The 15,204-nt window shown below is 42.8% G+C and overlaps 1 protein-coding gene across 7 annotated transcripts in view; it reads left to right on the plus strand.

The window, feature by feature from the left end:
* The window catches only part of adgrb1a (adhesion G protein-coupled receptor B1a), a 160,863-nt gene that overhangs the window by 140,067 nt on the left and 5,592 nt on the right, over positions 1–15,204 (plus strand). For 4 of the 7 annotated variants that reach the window (XM_056380686.1, XM_056380680.1, XM_056380681.1 and 1 more), the window contains 5 exons: positions 5,841–5,939; positions 9,208–9,379; positions 11,074–11,169; positions 11,261–11,300; positions 13,585–14,246. In XM_056380686.1, coding sequence (XP_056236661.1) covers positions 5,841–5,939; positions 9,208–9,379; positions 11,074–11,169; positions 11,261–11,300; positions 13,585–14,246 — 1,069 coding nt within the window. Of the gene's footprint in view, positions 1–931; positions 992–5,840; positions 5,940–9,207; positions 9,380–11,073; positions 11,170–11,260; positions 11,301–13,584; positions 14,247–15,204 lie in introns of all 7 variants that reach the window. The other 3 variants (XM_056380683.1, XM_056380684.1, XM_056380682.1) reach the window with 2 other exon arrangements.

Genomic DNA, 15,204 nt, shown 5'->3' on the forward strand with positions numbered 1-15,204 from the left:
ACTATCATTTTTATTTAGAATCTTTTAAGGCTGCTGAGCTTCTGTCGTTCAGAGTTCAGAGAAGTTATGGAGATACGACATCAGGTGAATTTGGACAGTGTGCACATATGGCTCCACCTGATGCATCATCATCAGTGTTAAATATTATGTCTCAGTGTAGGGTAGCATTGTTGATAGTGTCTTCAAAGGCAAATTAGACCCAGGTCAGGGGCCGTACTGGGGGGCAATTCAAAGAATCCTACGACAGCCAGCATTAGAAAACTGGGGCAAGAGTTACACCTGTTAGATGACTGCAGACAAGCGCACGGAGGCTGTGCCTGTAGCCATGGGCCTGCTGGGACCAAATTAACAGTGTGTGGCCCTCACCATGTAGATTCAACACCTGTAAGGATAGGTGTAGAAATCCAGTCTGCTGCCAGTCAGGCGACAAGTGAAAGCAGGGGTCAGTGTATGTAGAATAGTAAATGTAAAATACCCACATTCAAGATGTTGACCAACAACCACTGAATGGCTGCACACAGCAGGTTAAAAGTTCTCTCCTAACAGTGGGGAACCAGGTCTAGTTTGAACGCTACTCTAAACACATCAGTCGTCTCATCTGACTGTGGGTTCGGCAGCAAGCATATTTTCCAGACTGATCAGGAATAGGTAAAGAACACATGACACTGTTGGCATGAATATTGACTCTAGCTACTAGTGACTGGAGTGTAAAATGTTATTGGGCCGCTCTGTATCGTAGCTGCACCCTGCTCCCCTTTGCCTGCAGGCTGTTTTGTCTCCATTGGCATTGTTGGTGCATTCAAATGTTCTTTTCTTTCTCTCTCTGAAAATGTTTGCTTTCTTCAATGATTTCTCTGTTTCAACTGTACTTGTTTTTGCTGTTTGAAATGTCATGTTTGAGTTTGCACAGAATCCCCTCTCTCTCACTCAGGGCTCTCCAATCAGGAAAACATCAGTCTCAGAAGCCCCCTCCCATGTCATCAGTGATTGGGTAAAAATACCTGCCCATCCCACCCTCTTCTTAATGTATGGCTACCAGCCCTGCCCATCACCAAACTTGCTGAATCCTCTAGCAAGCACCTCTGATTGGCTTACTATTATTTCCTGCCTATTTACCTCACTATCTCACTGTTGACCTTGCAATTTATGCTGCCTCCTCTTAGCTGGATAGATTAACCCATTACTGCCTCAGGATCTGACTATCTCTGGTATGCTTTTAGAAAAACAGTGACTTTTTTTCAACAATAACAAACTGGTAGTTGCAGCGCAGCATTATTAATATTTTCTGTTCACTTGAATGGTGTGGGAATGCATGTGTGCAAGGTTAGTATGGTAGTCAGTAGAGTGTGTACTGTGCGACTGATGGAGTAAATTGTAGAAACACAGATTGTCTGACAGGAAGGACTGGTGGTCTGCCTCTTTTCTTTCAACTAGATGTGAATGACAGTCAGTTCAGCACATTCTCCCCAGTTATGTTGTTTAGTTATTTGTTGTGATTGCTTGCTACAAACCAAAGTATCAGTTCCACACATGCCCCTTCTCTGCCTATTTTTGGATTAGCTGGGAGTTAGGGGTAGAGCCAGGCACTGCCAAGATGGCGATGGGGGAGCAGCTCACTCTGAGCTTCAGAAACCTGTGGAAGAAGTCACAGAGGCTACGTCCATCTTTATTTACAGTCTGAAAGGTTTAATAACTGGCAAGCATACACTCCTGTTAGCATTGTTAGCGCAGCGCCTTGCTCCAGGCCCCAGATGAACAGAAATGTTTACTTCCTATTACACGGCCAACGTTTGAGACTTCACATCAAATAATTAGTAAGTGAACCTTGAGTTGAGAATGTTTTGTCATTCATTTTGATTCAGCATTTGCACTGGTGTCTGTTCCACTCTTGTCCCTCCACAAGTCTTGAAGCTGGACTTCTGTTGAGCCGTGGATGTGTGCAGCCAGTCTTTGGGACAGTGAGCACACAGGGAGGCCCAACCACCCAAGCTGCGTTATTTCAATATGACAGAGCAGCTGTTCTCCTCCGACCTCCTGTCAGATACTGTATCTGAACTCCTCGGCTCTGATGGTGAGCCTCCTGCATGAAGTGGAATATTTGAGGGAATTACAACGGGTTGTGTAGAAAAGAGTCATCTCCCCCGGAAAAAGGATGATATGATGGTGGGAGGGTCTGCTGACATGGGGTCCGGTCAGTATTAGCCAGAAAAAAGCATGGAGCCACCACCATGTGGGCCATAGCATTGGACAGTTTAGAAATGACAGGATCAAAATCGCTGACACCTTCATAACCCACAATGCAACTCATCCAATCGTAAGTTCAGTCAGAGATGCGAGTGTGTTGCACTGTTAGCGGCTAATGTAGCCTCAAGTCCAGATGAGGAGCAGGTGACAGAAGTCTGATAAACTCACTTCTGTCTATCTCTCTGGAGCCACAAAACCTTTATGCTACTTTTTTTGCCCTCCACAAGACATGTTGTATGAAATCAGTGGAAGTCCCCTTTAACTTGTAAATACCATGACGAGCGCAGTTGGCCTGTATCTATCTGCTTGTTTTGATCACATTATATCTTCATGAAAACAAGTTAAAGCCAATTTATCGACCAAGTTGTACTTTGATCACTTCTGCACATCATATCATGTGGTTTTTGTGAGATCCACTTCTCCCAGTGACCTTGGATCTTATCTTTCCCTCCATGCTCACAGTTTGCAGTCACAGTCTCTCTGAAGCGTTTTCGTGGGTCACGGTGAGTTAAGAATGTAAATCCAAACTGCAGATGCTGTGGCTGCTCTGGCTCGGTGGTTCTTAGTTGCCTGAGTTTGAGCTCACTGGTTTGAAATGAGGTTTTATCGGTTGTGCTGACTTTGCGGTGACGTGGCTGTTTTTGTAGTTTTGTATGTGGTGGACAAAAAAAGGAAAGAGGAATAACTTACATCCCTTTCAGTGCCATCTCAAACACTCCCCCAGACTCACCACCTCTTGCATGTGTTTCTCAAAGTTCAAATTCGAAACATTTTTAATAAAGCTAATTAATTTATGCAACATCTAATTAAGCACGCAGCAGCATCTGCACCAGGCAGGTCAGCCCGCCCTCAGACGGGGCTCACAGCTGGGTCTCCCCCCTCGTTGCTGACTCTCCTTTTCCCTCCAAAATTAGGAACTAATGCTCAGAGAAACGAGAGCAGACAGGAGAGGATGTTTCCTCTATCATCAAGCCTGTGTGTTTAGAGGTTATAAGAGTAGATGAAGCTTTTAGATGAGAAGGCTTGTTGTAGCTTGAAGGAGCTATTTAGAAATTTTGTTATTGCTAGCATAGATAACACACATAGCTAGCGTTAGCAGTAAGTAGTTTACTTACCACTTTGTAAGTTCAGCATGAAACTTCATTCTTTACTCACCAACATCTGTCTCCTGACAGGAAACAAACACCAATGGTAACTCTTGTCTCTATCACGTCTTGTAATGAAGTTAGCATGCTAACCAGCTAGCTAGCGTCATATTGTAGCCTCCAGTATAAAAACAACAATGGCCGAAGCTCTTGTCAAGCCACAATCACCACCAGGTTTGGCAGCAGAGAGAACATAACACCCCTTTAAGCAAGTACTTACAATTCCTTACAGTCCATGTGATGCAAAACTTTATTAAAGCTGATAGAAGAAGGGTTATGTTTGACCAGTTTGTAGCCAATCAATGTGACGTTAGTCCATATTAGATATTTATTTAGCTTTCTGTAATTCACCCCAACCACCCACTTTTTGCCTCTTGGTCCTTAAGTGTGGGGAAGTGGTGTTGTATTTCAAGTGTGGATTGCTTTTTAATATCATTGCCTGCAGTGTACATTTAGCAGCTGTATTGCCCTTTTACTTGAAATTGAATTTCTTCCATTATGTGATTTTTTTAATCCAGGCTTCCAGAGGCTAAGGAATCGATTCCTTCAGCTCCTCAGCTTTAATTGTTGTTTAGCAGGAGGCCATATGGTAACAGATGAGTTTGTTATTACCTGTCGATATCTGCAGCCTTGTAGTCAGTCTTTGTCAGAGTTATAAATGGAACCCTGATGGTTTGGGAAGTTTTGGGAGGATTGGATGTTGGAAGAAAAAAAAAAGGAAATCATTCAATGCTGTTTTATTAGATACTGATGGAAATAATTCAGTGTTCTAGTAAATCAACAGTAAACATCAGGTTTTGGTGTCACTCCCATTTCTTTTATATATTCAGGAGTTATGAAGTTGGGGGAGCTACTGTTTCCAGAGGTTTTTCTTCTGACATGCAGATTAGTGCTGGAGGCAATTCAAAACACTTTATCACAATTTGAAACAAAACACTGCACCATAGAATTCACTCAGTCCAAAAGGTCATTGTAGGATAACGAAGATGAGGTCAGTGTAATCTTTGGCTTCCTCTCCCTGTTAGCACCTCAATATTAGACTCATTGGTTGAGTTTGTTAATATGAAAAAATGTCTCTCAAGGTTTGTGGCAGTCTTCTTACCTAAACCTCTGGGTGTTGGTTCTGGTAGTTTTGATAATACTGTAAAAGTTGATCAGATAGAAGCACAATGACAGTCAGGTTGGGAACAGATGTCCAGGTTAGTTGAGCTGATTTCGGAGAGAAAATGAAGGTGAAGTGTAATTTAATAGATTCTGTCTGATCATCAGTCTTATACTTGATCCATTGGACCTATTTTTACCAATATTTCCACATTCTGAGATCTCAGCAGTTTCTTTAAGGAGCACAATGTGATCATGACCAACAGAGTCAGGAGACACGGGTACAATGTAAAATGGACGTTTCTCATGTCTCACACCAACTGTCGACCTCTTATTGTCCATGTAGTGAATTTAAAATGAACAGGACTTTTACCTGCAGGACCATGGATTCTGTAATGCCTTAATTAGTTGATAAATTAACTCCTGCAATTTATCTGCTTTGTCTAAATTCAGGGTCTCATCCTTCAGAGGCTGAATCTCAAGCCTGATTGTGTCACAGTGGTACGACTAGACTTTCCCATTTCAAAGGCTCCTTCAAATGCATCATTGGTTTCCTGGATAATGAAGGATCCAACAGGTGGATCCTTTGTAGTCCAACATATCCCAAGATTCATTGCGCGCTGATAATGAACATAATGTTTCAGCAAACAGGATTACACTGTTAAACGTACAGTAAGTATTGTGTTTCAGCTCAGTTCAACAGCTAATGGTACAACTTTTAAAACCAAGGGCCTTAAAACCTAAGTTTTTGAAAAGAATAGTTACATGTTGTCAAGGTTGCTAGGTGACAGGAGCCGCGCTTTGTGACGCAACAGCTGGTTGGGGAGACCGTCTCATTTTGGTTCGGCTTTCACAGTCTATGGAGGTGTGGCCCCTGAACTGGGACACAGCAATTGAGTGTATTGATGTTTTGTGGCCGAATTTGTCCTTAGTGAACGCTGAATGTAACAACTGATAGAGCTTGTTGCTTGCACTTGTGTGTGTGTGTGTTCATGAGAGAAGCTCTGAGATGTGAGTGTGTGAATCTTTGCATTACTGATAAGTGTTAGTCAGCACAGATAGAGAAGAGTCCCACATCAAACCAGTGGTTTGTGAAGACAATCATGTGTGATATGAAACACCTCTCCTGTCCCCAGAACCACACACACACACACACACACAAACACACACACCAGACTCCATGCTGGACTGCAGCCCTGAGAGAGAGATTGTGCGAGACCCCTGTGACTCACTGTTTTGCGTGACTGTTTTTGTGTGTGCTCGTGTGCGCACGCGCATCTCTGCGAGTCTGTGTATAGGTGCATCTGTATCTGTTTGTGTATGTTACAGCGTGTTAATTTGACTTTGCAGTCAGATGACAGTGCCACTGTACAATATGACGCTCAAATGTGCCAAGTGCGGAGTTATCTCTTCGGCTGACGTTTCCACCACAGCTACCAGTAACGCCATGTTAGTCCCGCTAATTATTTTTCCTTAACTCTTCTTCTTGCCTCTGTTCTCTCCTCTGCTGTACGCCTCCCTCTCCCCCCTCTCCTGGTCGTTTCTCTGACCTTTTACCCCTCTGTCATTTGTTCTTCTCCCTGGTGCCCTGGCAGGGAATGAGAGACTCCTGAAGCTAATGTGCTGCTCCTGAAAACAAACTGTGTCATAACTGTTTATGTGTAAATAATAATCTTGATGCATATGTGATGGAATAAGCGTGTGTGTGTGTGTGTGTGTGTGTGTGTGTGTGTGTGTGTGTGTGTGTGTGTGTGTGTGTGTGTGTGTGTGAGTCTGAAGAAAGTCACAAAGATGATTAGAACAGATGTTGAGAAGGCCGTGACTGTATGCAGAAAGGACATCAAGCACTTTTTATTGTGTGTGTGTGTGTGTGTGTGTGTGTGTGCGTGCGTGCGTGCGTGTGTGCGTGCGTGCGTGTGTGTTATTTTCAGCCTGGACTTTCATTTTCTACTAGTGCCAATAGAATCTAACCAGAACTGTTGAGGTTAATTTTCTCCTCTAAACAGCTACTAATGCTTTAAAAGCTGTGACTTAACGACTAATGCACATGATTTCAGTTCATAGTCTGTGATGTGAGATCACTGACGCACTACACACACATCACACAAATTCATTTTGTTTCTGGCCAGTCAATGTGTTAAGAATTGAATTACCCACAAAGCACTGCAGGTCGTCGTAATATGAGGATTTATACCCGATGTCCTCACTTTTAGTCCCAATCCTGTTTCATTTTGTATATTCACTTCCAGTGTTGACACAGAATCTCCTGAATGAAATGAGTATACAGGAAGCACTTTTAAATGTTCATATAGTAATGTGTCCTGTACATTTTATTCTTTATTTCGTCTAGACAACAGAATCTCTTCCTAAATAAAATTAGTGTGTCTCGATACAATAGTCAGACTTTTTAAAATAATCGTGTTTCTTCTGGTCCCACCATGGTCCACAAGTTCTAAAATCACATGTCAGCCTCTACTGTATAAACAGGCTTTAATTAATGTTGTATTGATTGTTTTCTATCCAGTTCAGCCAACATCGATGGATTACCTTCCACATGTTAGACTCTTGTTTCATGCTCGTGTTGACATGTTTCACATGTTTGTAACATCCGAGAACCAAAAGAACATAATACTAATTATTGCTAACGGGTCGACAGAGTCTGAAGTATGCATTCACTGAAAGTAGTAGATCTGACACCATGTGAGATGTTAAGTCCGCAGTCACATGATGTTGGTCATAGATGATGAAGGTCCAGACTGAAAATAACTGAGTGGTCCGTCTGAATGTAGAACTGATCTATTGTGCCGACTTTCAGCATCTTTAACTGTGACCGGTTTCATACCTAAACTATTGCTGAGGTACTTGAGTTTGTCCACCACAGTGTCAGTGTGGGCAGGGTGGAGTCACCTCTGAGAAAGGATTCATATCATGGGACACAGCATCAGCAAACCCACACACTGTAGACACACGCCTCGCCCAGTTTAATACCAGAGGTGGAAAGTAACGAAGCGCGTGTAATTAGGCAGTGCACAGTTTTTCATACTGCTTCCTCTTTTACTTGCTGACATTTTGGAGGGAAATAATTTCAGTTTTTACTTTTATCACCTTTGTCTGATGTTTTGCATTTTACTTTGCAGAATAATTCATTAAATACAAACCCCTTAATGTGTTTTAGAAAAGTGATGTATTTGAATAAGACAGATAAGACAATATTTTATTAATTCATTAGAAGTAGTTAGCGTCAAATGCTTTTTTTGTAAAAATATTTTCATAAAACGCTTTGTCTTGTTAGCAGCAGTGTTATACTGATAGACAGTTTTTTTTTTCATATATATGATTTTTAATTGATATTTCCGCCCATTACATCTCTATAAGTGCATGATTTCTAGTGGCTGTGTCATCATTGCTTGATTAGTAATGCCTTGCAGGAAACATGTGCTCACTTGCCTCATACATTAGTCATGATTATTTGGATGTCAGTTTAAAGTCAGAAATGATGTTTTCATGTGACATGAATGCAGCATAAGCACCGTGTGTCCTCTCACTCTACACCTGCTGTTAGAGCGGCTACGACAAGTACACTCTATTCAAAGGTTTATGAAACAGTCGCACCATAAGTTCTCATATCATTTGAGAGAGAACCAGGTCTTTATTTGAAACAGAGGTAAATTAAAGACGGAAATTTAGCTCTAATTCCCCATGTTTTATTCAGGATTCAGGTTAATGTATATTCTTGTCTACGAACAGAGTCAGCAACAGACTCCATTTATGTTGTGTTGTTTGTTTTTTTTTTGTTTAGTTTTTTTATTAGTTGTTAGTTGTTTGATTTTTGTTCAGTGTTAAGCTCCAGGCAAAAAGATGTCACGCTTGATAGATTTTCGTCAACAGCAGCTTAACACGGGTTGAAAAAACGGCAAAGTAGAAGAGATTGGAAACAGTGAAATATTAAAAGCACTCTTTTTCTTTATTATTCATTTCACTTGAGTAAGGGTCTTTAGTCTTTTTCCACCTCTGGAATTTTCTCTCAACACTCGTTTAAGAGGAAGATAATTGGATGACCCTCACACTGAGAGTAGTTTATTGTTGTTGTTTACTCCTGATGTGTAACATTAGAACCAATAGAACGAGTCAGACAAACATGGGCAGGGGGAACAACACTTCTCCAGACTCTCTCTCTGTCTCTGTCCTCCTCTGCTCTGCCTCTTCAGTTTATCTTTGCATTCTGTTTCAGCCTCATTACACTCGTTTTTTCCCCACTGCTCACCCTCGCTCCTCCTCTCTCTCCTGTGGCACTAGATCCTCTATGGTTTGACTGAACCATCTTAAAACATACATGCATGTAATATATGTGAATTATGAACATATATATCTGCAGATAATGGATGTATGTTTTTGTTTGTGATAGTAACATAATTATTTGTGGTGATGTTATGTATTTATGCATGTTTGAGTTGAAGGCTGCTAACACTATGCTAACAGCGTGGGCAGTTATCTAGGGCACATAGGATCCTGGTTTAAGATTGTGTTAAGAACATCCTTTACTTTTTTTTTGATGTTATGAAAGAAGAAATCCAGTTTACCTGTTGGAGTTGATTTGTATAGAAGACTAGTGATCCTAGCTAATCATCAAATGTCTTACAGCATAATTGTCAGTTTGTGGCATGTTGACAAAGGTTTGTTAGTGCAGTCCTTGACTGTCATCCATCCCGTCCTGCAGGGCGTCACTGTGGAGCTCCTGCGTGGTTCTGCCCCTCCTGGCCCTCACCTGGATGTCAGCGGTCCTCGCCATCACTGATCGGCGCTCGGCGCTCTTCCAGATCCTGTTTGCTGTCTTTGACTCCCTGGAAGGCTTCGTCATTGTCATGGTGCATTGCATCCTGCGCAGAGAGGTACAGGACCACCGACCTCACAGAATTACTACTTCCTGCTTTTGTTTGACGTTATAATCGCTGATCACTTCTACAATAAATATCTTAGCAGAGGCCAGACTGAATATTTACCTGCAGCACATGATGGCCGTGTTGGTCAGCTGGTCCGTCCATTCATTCAGTCAACACTTTGGTCCAGAGCGACTGACAACTGTTACAGTGGTGTCCTCAGTAGACTATAGATTTTGACTTTCATCTAACATCACCATCAACCAAATTATCCTTTGACCTATGTGGTCATGATGTCCAATTGTCCATGATGTATGGCTAACTCCTGACCTTTTCTTTTGCCAATAGAGTTCTGCAGGAATGAGTCCTAAAACCCAGACACTAGTTTTTAGCATTTTAGCACTTCCTGTTCCCTCGTCCAGAATGATACGTCTCCGGCTCTGACTGTCGCCGGGTTGTCCGTCCATCCGTCCTTATGTAAACATGATATCGCAGTAACACCTTGACAGAATTTCTTAAAATGTGGCACAAGCGTTCATTTGGACTCGAGGAGGAACTGATTAGACTTTGGTGGTCAAAGGTGAAAGGTCAAGGTCATGGTGACCTCACATAACAGGGTTTTGGCCTGGTGAATGCAATATCTCATGAACACAAAGAGTGTTTTGGTGGAGGCAGACAACCCCGAGCCGGTAATTCTAGTTTTTGGTGTGTGAGTGGGTTTTTGGTTCGATGACTGAAATCAGGTCTGTGTTTAACACAAACTCAAGACATTTTCACATTTTATTCTACAACATAAAATAGATCAGTAAATACCCCAGTCCTGTTTTCTTGAAGCTTTCACGTCTCAGTTAATAACAAGTGTCTAAATGACACTACAGAGGTTGGCGGGGACATTGAATGTTGTCACGTTGAATATAAAAACTGATCTACTCTCCAGTCCACCTTTACAGCCTCGTTGTCTTTATACAAACTGTCACTAACTCTGTCACAGAAAAGGCTTTTGTAGAAACGGTCAGAGCTAAATCAAACTACAAGTTGAAGTTTAGATGTGGTGACTTCTCCTCTGGCTCTTAGTCTTATACTGGTAAATTCAGTATAATGTACATTTTCACATCTCTAACTTCATCAGTATAATAGAGTCATGTTCTCTTTATTACTCTGCTGTACTCATTCAGTCTATTCTACTTTGCAGTTTTTCTCTATGTTATTGAAACTCTACACTTCCTGCTACTGTTTCACATTAAAAACCTTCCAGAGAAGTGGAAGAATCTGCCCCTGAGCTGCTACAGGACTTTTAATGTGAAACGCAGAAGCGTTTAGTTCCATTTGAAATGTCTGGGCTCTCAACGAAAGAACAGCAACATAAAACTCAGGGAAATTAGATGAAGGATCACTAACAACTCAAGCTTCCCTCTACACAAAGTGGTCAGGATGGACTTGATGTCTGTTCTTGAGCACCTTCCGGTTCCCAATGGGGTGAGCCTTTTTGAGTTTGATGACCCCATGACCCCTGTAGTGCCGCAGGAACTTGGAGCTCAGACTTTTTTAGCCCCACTACTGGTTTGTTTGTGGTATAATGAACATGGCCGCTTCCAGGGACCGCTCTCTGTTTACAACAGGCCTCACGTTCAGCATTAGTGAAGTGAAACTACTAGTTTATAAACCTGCACTGAGACCACGCTCTGTGCTCTGACGGCGTGCTATAGGTCCAGGAGGCAGTGAAGTGTCGCGTCGTGGACCGGCAGGAGGACGCGAATGGAGACTCAGGAGGATCTTTCCAGAACGGCCACGCTCAGCTCATGGTATGGACATGCATATGTTTGGTGTTGTTTCTTATTAAATATTGGCAGCATGTGCAGAGTGGATCCAATAATGACTGTCCTGTGTCCTCAGACTGACTTTGAGAAGGACGTGGACATGGCCTGCAGATCAGGTAAGCTCCAGGCTGGGTGGGTTTCATTTTGTATTTGCCTGAGCGATTAGATTTGACTTTTGGGAGTGCTGCTGGAAAAAAAAGCTGCAGATGTCTCTTTGTGCCTCCTCTCTGTGTTTCCACTGCTTCAGATTCCTGCGCGTTGTCGTAGCAGATGTGAGGCATGTTCCCCTCAGTTCTGGACTTGTATAATACAACATTACTGCAGCATAACACAGTTTAGCCCGGGCTGATGGGAGTGGGCCGAACGTGTGCTGAGCAGTTATATGCAGATAAATAGGGCTGTCAGAGTCTCTCCTACACTGCAGCTGTATAATTAAGTCCCTCCCGACAGTGCTGCATCAGATACTTGCTCTGCTCTGATATCCGCTGGGAGTGAAAATCTGATTATCGCCAGAGACAGGATATCAAGAGAATCATCTGGAGCAGAGAAGCTATTGAGGCACAGACAGGAGAGAACAGAGAGAGATTATTGTTCTGCTGTTGTTTGTTACATCCAGGGGGGAGGGGAGTGACAATAAAAATTAACCCAGGGAAACAAAGTATAAACACAAATAAGGAAGTTAATTAACAAATTAGTTTAACCCATTAAGACCTTCAAAAAAAAAAACAACATAATAATCCTCAGCACTGTTTGAAAACCTGAGTGTCTTCTGAAGAACCTGACATTCACTAAAACCTTTATTTCTCAGCCTCTGAAGCAGATAGAGACCTGAAATGAAAACATCTTAAACCTTTGGCTTTTATTGTGAATCATCAGAAAGTGTATATTACAACGGGCCACACTGAGGGTAAAAAAATTGGAAACTTTTAGAATAAAGTTGTAATTTTGAGAATAAAATGATAATATTTCAGGAAAGATAATTATAATATAAAGTTGAAATTTTAGGTTCCATGCTATTTTAGAGGGGAAACATCACATCCTGTGAAATATTATGACATTATTCTTGAAATTTCAGATTCCTTTTCCCCCTCTATGTGGCCCTGATACTACGGAAAAACCAGCACATTTTTCAACATTCTTAGTTCAGTTCAACTTTTATTGATTTTTTTTTTTTAGATATTGATGACCATGAGGGTAAAGCCATTGATGTACAATAAGAGCCAAAAGTTAAAGCTGAAGCCGTCCCTCACCCTGACCTTGACTGGCTGGTTCGCAGCAGCTTGAAGTCAGTGTGTGAATCTTCTAAGTCGTCGTCGTCATTGTTGTTTTCATCCAGATAACAGCTGTTATCAGCTTCAGTATCCCTCCCCTCACTCAGCCCGTCAGACACTGTCTGAACCACGACTCTTTTGTGTCTTAAAAAAACAAAATAAATATCCCATAATGGATTTCTCCTTCCTCACAGCGAATTTCCTCAGTCACACGTCTAAAAAACAATGTAATCATATACTAGACATGTACGTCTCATCTGGTCTTAATGTGATGAAAGTAAAGCGCAACTAAAGACAGAAATCTCAGGTTCAAACTGTTTAAGTCAAAGAAAACTACTAATCAGAAGAAAACAAACAACAAGCAGCCTCCCAGCAAAGAGAAGAGGCTCCTGATCTCAGTACACATCAACTCCAGCTGACACCAGCACACACAGCCTGGAAGCTGCCAAAAGACCCAGCAGCACTGCTGCCTCCTCTCCCTCCTCCTCTCCTCCGTGCTCCTGACCCTGAAGAACAGGTGGTGTCAGGTGCGCTCCCTCACCTGCAGCGGGAGGGCAGAACCTGGAGGAGCGGAACAGAACAACGAGGAGAAGCGCACGGCTCTGCAGCTGCAGCCATGTTTGTTTCTGTGTGCAGTCAGGAGGAGGAGGAGGAGGAGGAGGGAGCTCTGGGAGAGACTGTGAGGTCGGCTGTTGTTGTCGACCGGCCTGGACACGGCGTGGGATAGACACGTTGAGCCGTGAGCCAACAGTGAAATGAGGTTGGGTCACAAGGCCGAGGCGGGCGATGGCAGCCGTGTCCTGTCAGTTCAGATACTTCTCCAACAGAGGACTCGCTGGAACTGGTTTCGGGAGCTCAGATGACGGAAGAAACTCACATCTGCTTATTTTTATCTATATTAATTCAAATAGTATATAAAAAGTTTATCTACTAATAATTATATGGGTTGTGAATTTTGATTAGTTAAGTGTCTGGTTGAGAAGCCCTGTATCGCATGGGTCATATTAGTGAATGGATACACAGTATAATGTAGATTGAGAAAAGGAGGGGTCTGGGTTCAGTAGGGACCCACAGTAGGTAGATCCAGCCTCTGTCCAGCTGTTCATCTCTGTCCTTGTTTTCCCTCCAGGCACTATGAAGCGCTCGTCTCTGCAGGGGGAGGAGAAGGCGTCCTCTGGGACCCTCACCCTGCAGAAGGGATCTAACTTTAACACCATGCCGGCCAGCATGGCGAAGGTTCACCTCCAGAACGTGGCCGACTACAACAGTCACACTCTGACGCTTCGCAGGGAGAAAGGCGCGGCAAAGGGAATCAGCACAGAGCTGCCGGGCGCCAAATCTATCTACATCTGTGACGGCGAGCTTTTCAAGCAGCTGGACGGAGAGATGCCCCGAGGGAACGGTGAGGGCAGCAGCTCTGAGGGCGCCGGTAAAGGCCCGGGATATGTCATCCTACCCACCAACAACACGGGCACCCTGAAGCCGGCCAAGGGGAAGGAAGAGCAGACGGCCAAGTACAACATCAACATAGAGCAGCTGCCTCAGACGAGGCTCATCCACCTGGCCAACACGGCCAGCGGAGAGCCAGTGCCTGGCTTTGGGCTGAAGACGCTGCCCGCTGACCAGGTCAGTGTGTCATGCTCTGACAGAGACTCACCTGCACACAACCTGCAGAACATGCCCAGAGACTCCCAGGGGGCCAACAGCATGTGTGACGGGGGGGACTCCGGAAACTCTGGTGTCATGTCCAAGAGTGAGACCGTCAGCACGTTGTCCATGAGCTCCCTGGAGGTGAGACCCCACCAAACTAATCATCATATTACTGTCATTGCAAAGCATAATCAGCCTCATGCTCCACATTTAAAATACAACATGAATGCAAAGTTTTGTTTTGTGCTGCTGCTACTTACCATGAATTCTCAAATATTTCATATTTATATATCGGCTTTAAGAACCAGGCCTTTATTTTATATTATCAGTTTATATTAGAAACAGGCTTTGAATTTGTAAGAATAATAATGTAAGAACATCTCCCTGTTCTCTGATCTGTTCCTGTTCTAATGTGCTGTTGATGCTTTTTATGTTAATATTAATTCAACACTTCAGCCATATTTACCTGTTTTCTTGATAAATTAAGGATAATATGAATTTACGTGCCAGCAGTCTCATCAGTACAGCAACATTGTGCTATAATGACTTCTCTCTGTTTCCACTAATGTATTCCAATCACTACTAATTTGCAGTTTTAAGCTTCTTTCAGTAATGTGCATAATCCTTTTCCCTTCCTAGAGGCTTTTAATGTGAAACATCTGCAGGAAGTGGTGAGCTCAACGACCTTCAAAAAAAACAACAAAGTAGAACTGATTGGAATAAATGAGTCAAAGAGCAACAACAGAGTGATGAGTGTTGTTGTACTGATGGACTTAATGCTGAAGATGTAGTTAGATCCCCCCCCCCCCCCCCCCCCCCGGCTTTGTTTGAGAATTTACAGTAGCATCATGGTGGTGCACTTCAGTTTCTTCTTCATTATATCTCCTTGCTGTTCACTCTCTCACTACAGGAAACATCAACCTTTTTTGTTCATCATCTATTAGTTTGCATGGACTGCAGCCATTCATACAGTAAACTACAGTCACAAGCTCTACAATCATCTGTGTGGCATCTATTGTGCCACACGCTGTCAAGTTCATCCTCCTCAGATGGAATATAGTGAACAGAGATGATCAAGTAGGAAGCCAGAAATTGATGA

The sequence above is a fragment of the Seriola aureovittata genome, chromosome 7, assembly GCF_021018895.1.
Source record: "Seriola aureovittata isolate HTS-2021-v1 ecotype China chromosome 7, ASM2101889v1, whole genome shotgun sequence".
In the NCBI taxonomy this organism is placed as follows: domain Eukaryota; kingdom Metazoa; phylum Chordata; class Actinopteri; order Carangiformes; family Carangidae; genus Seriola; species Seriola aureovittata.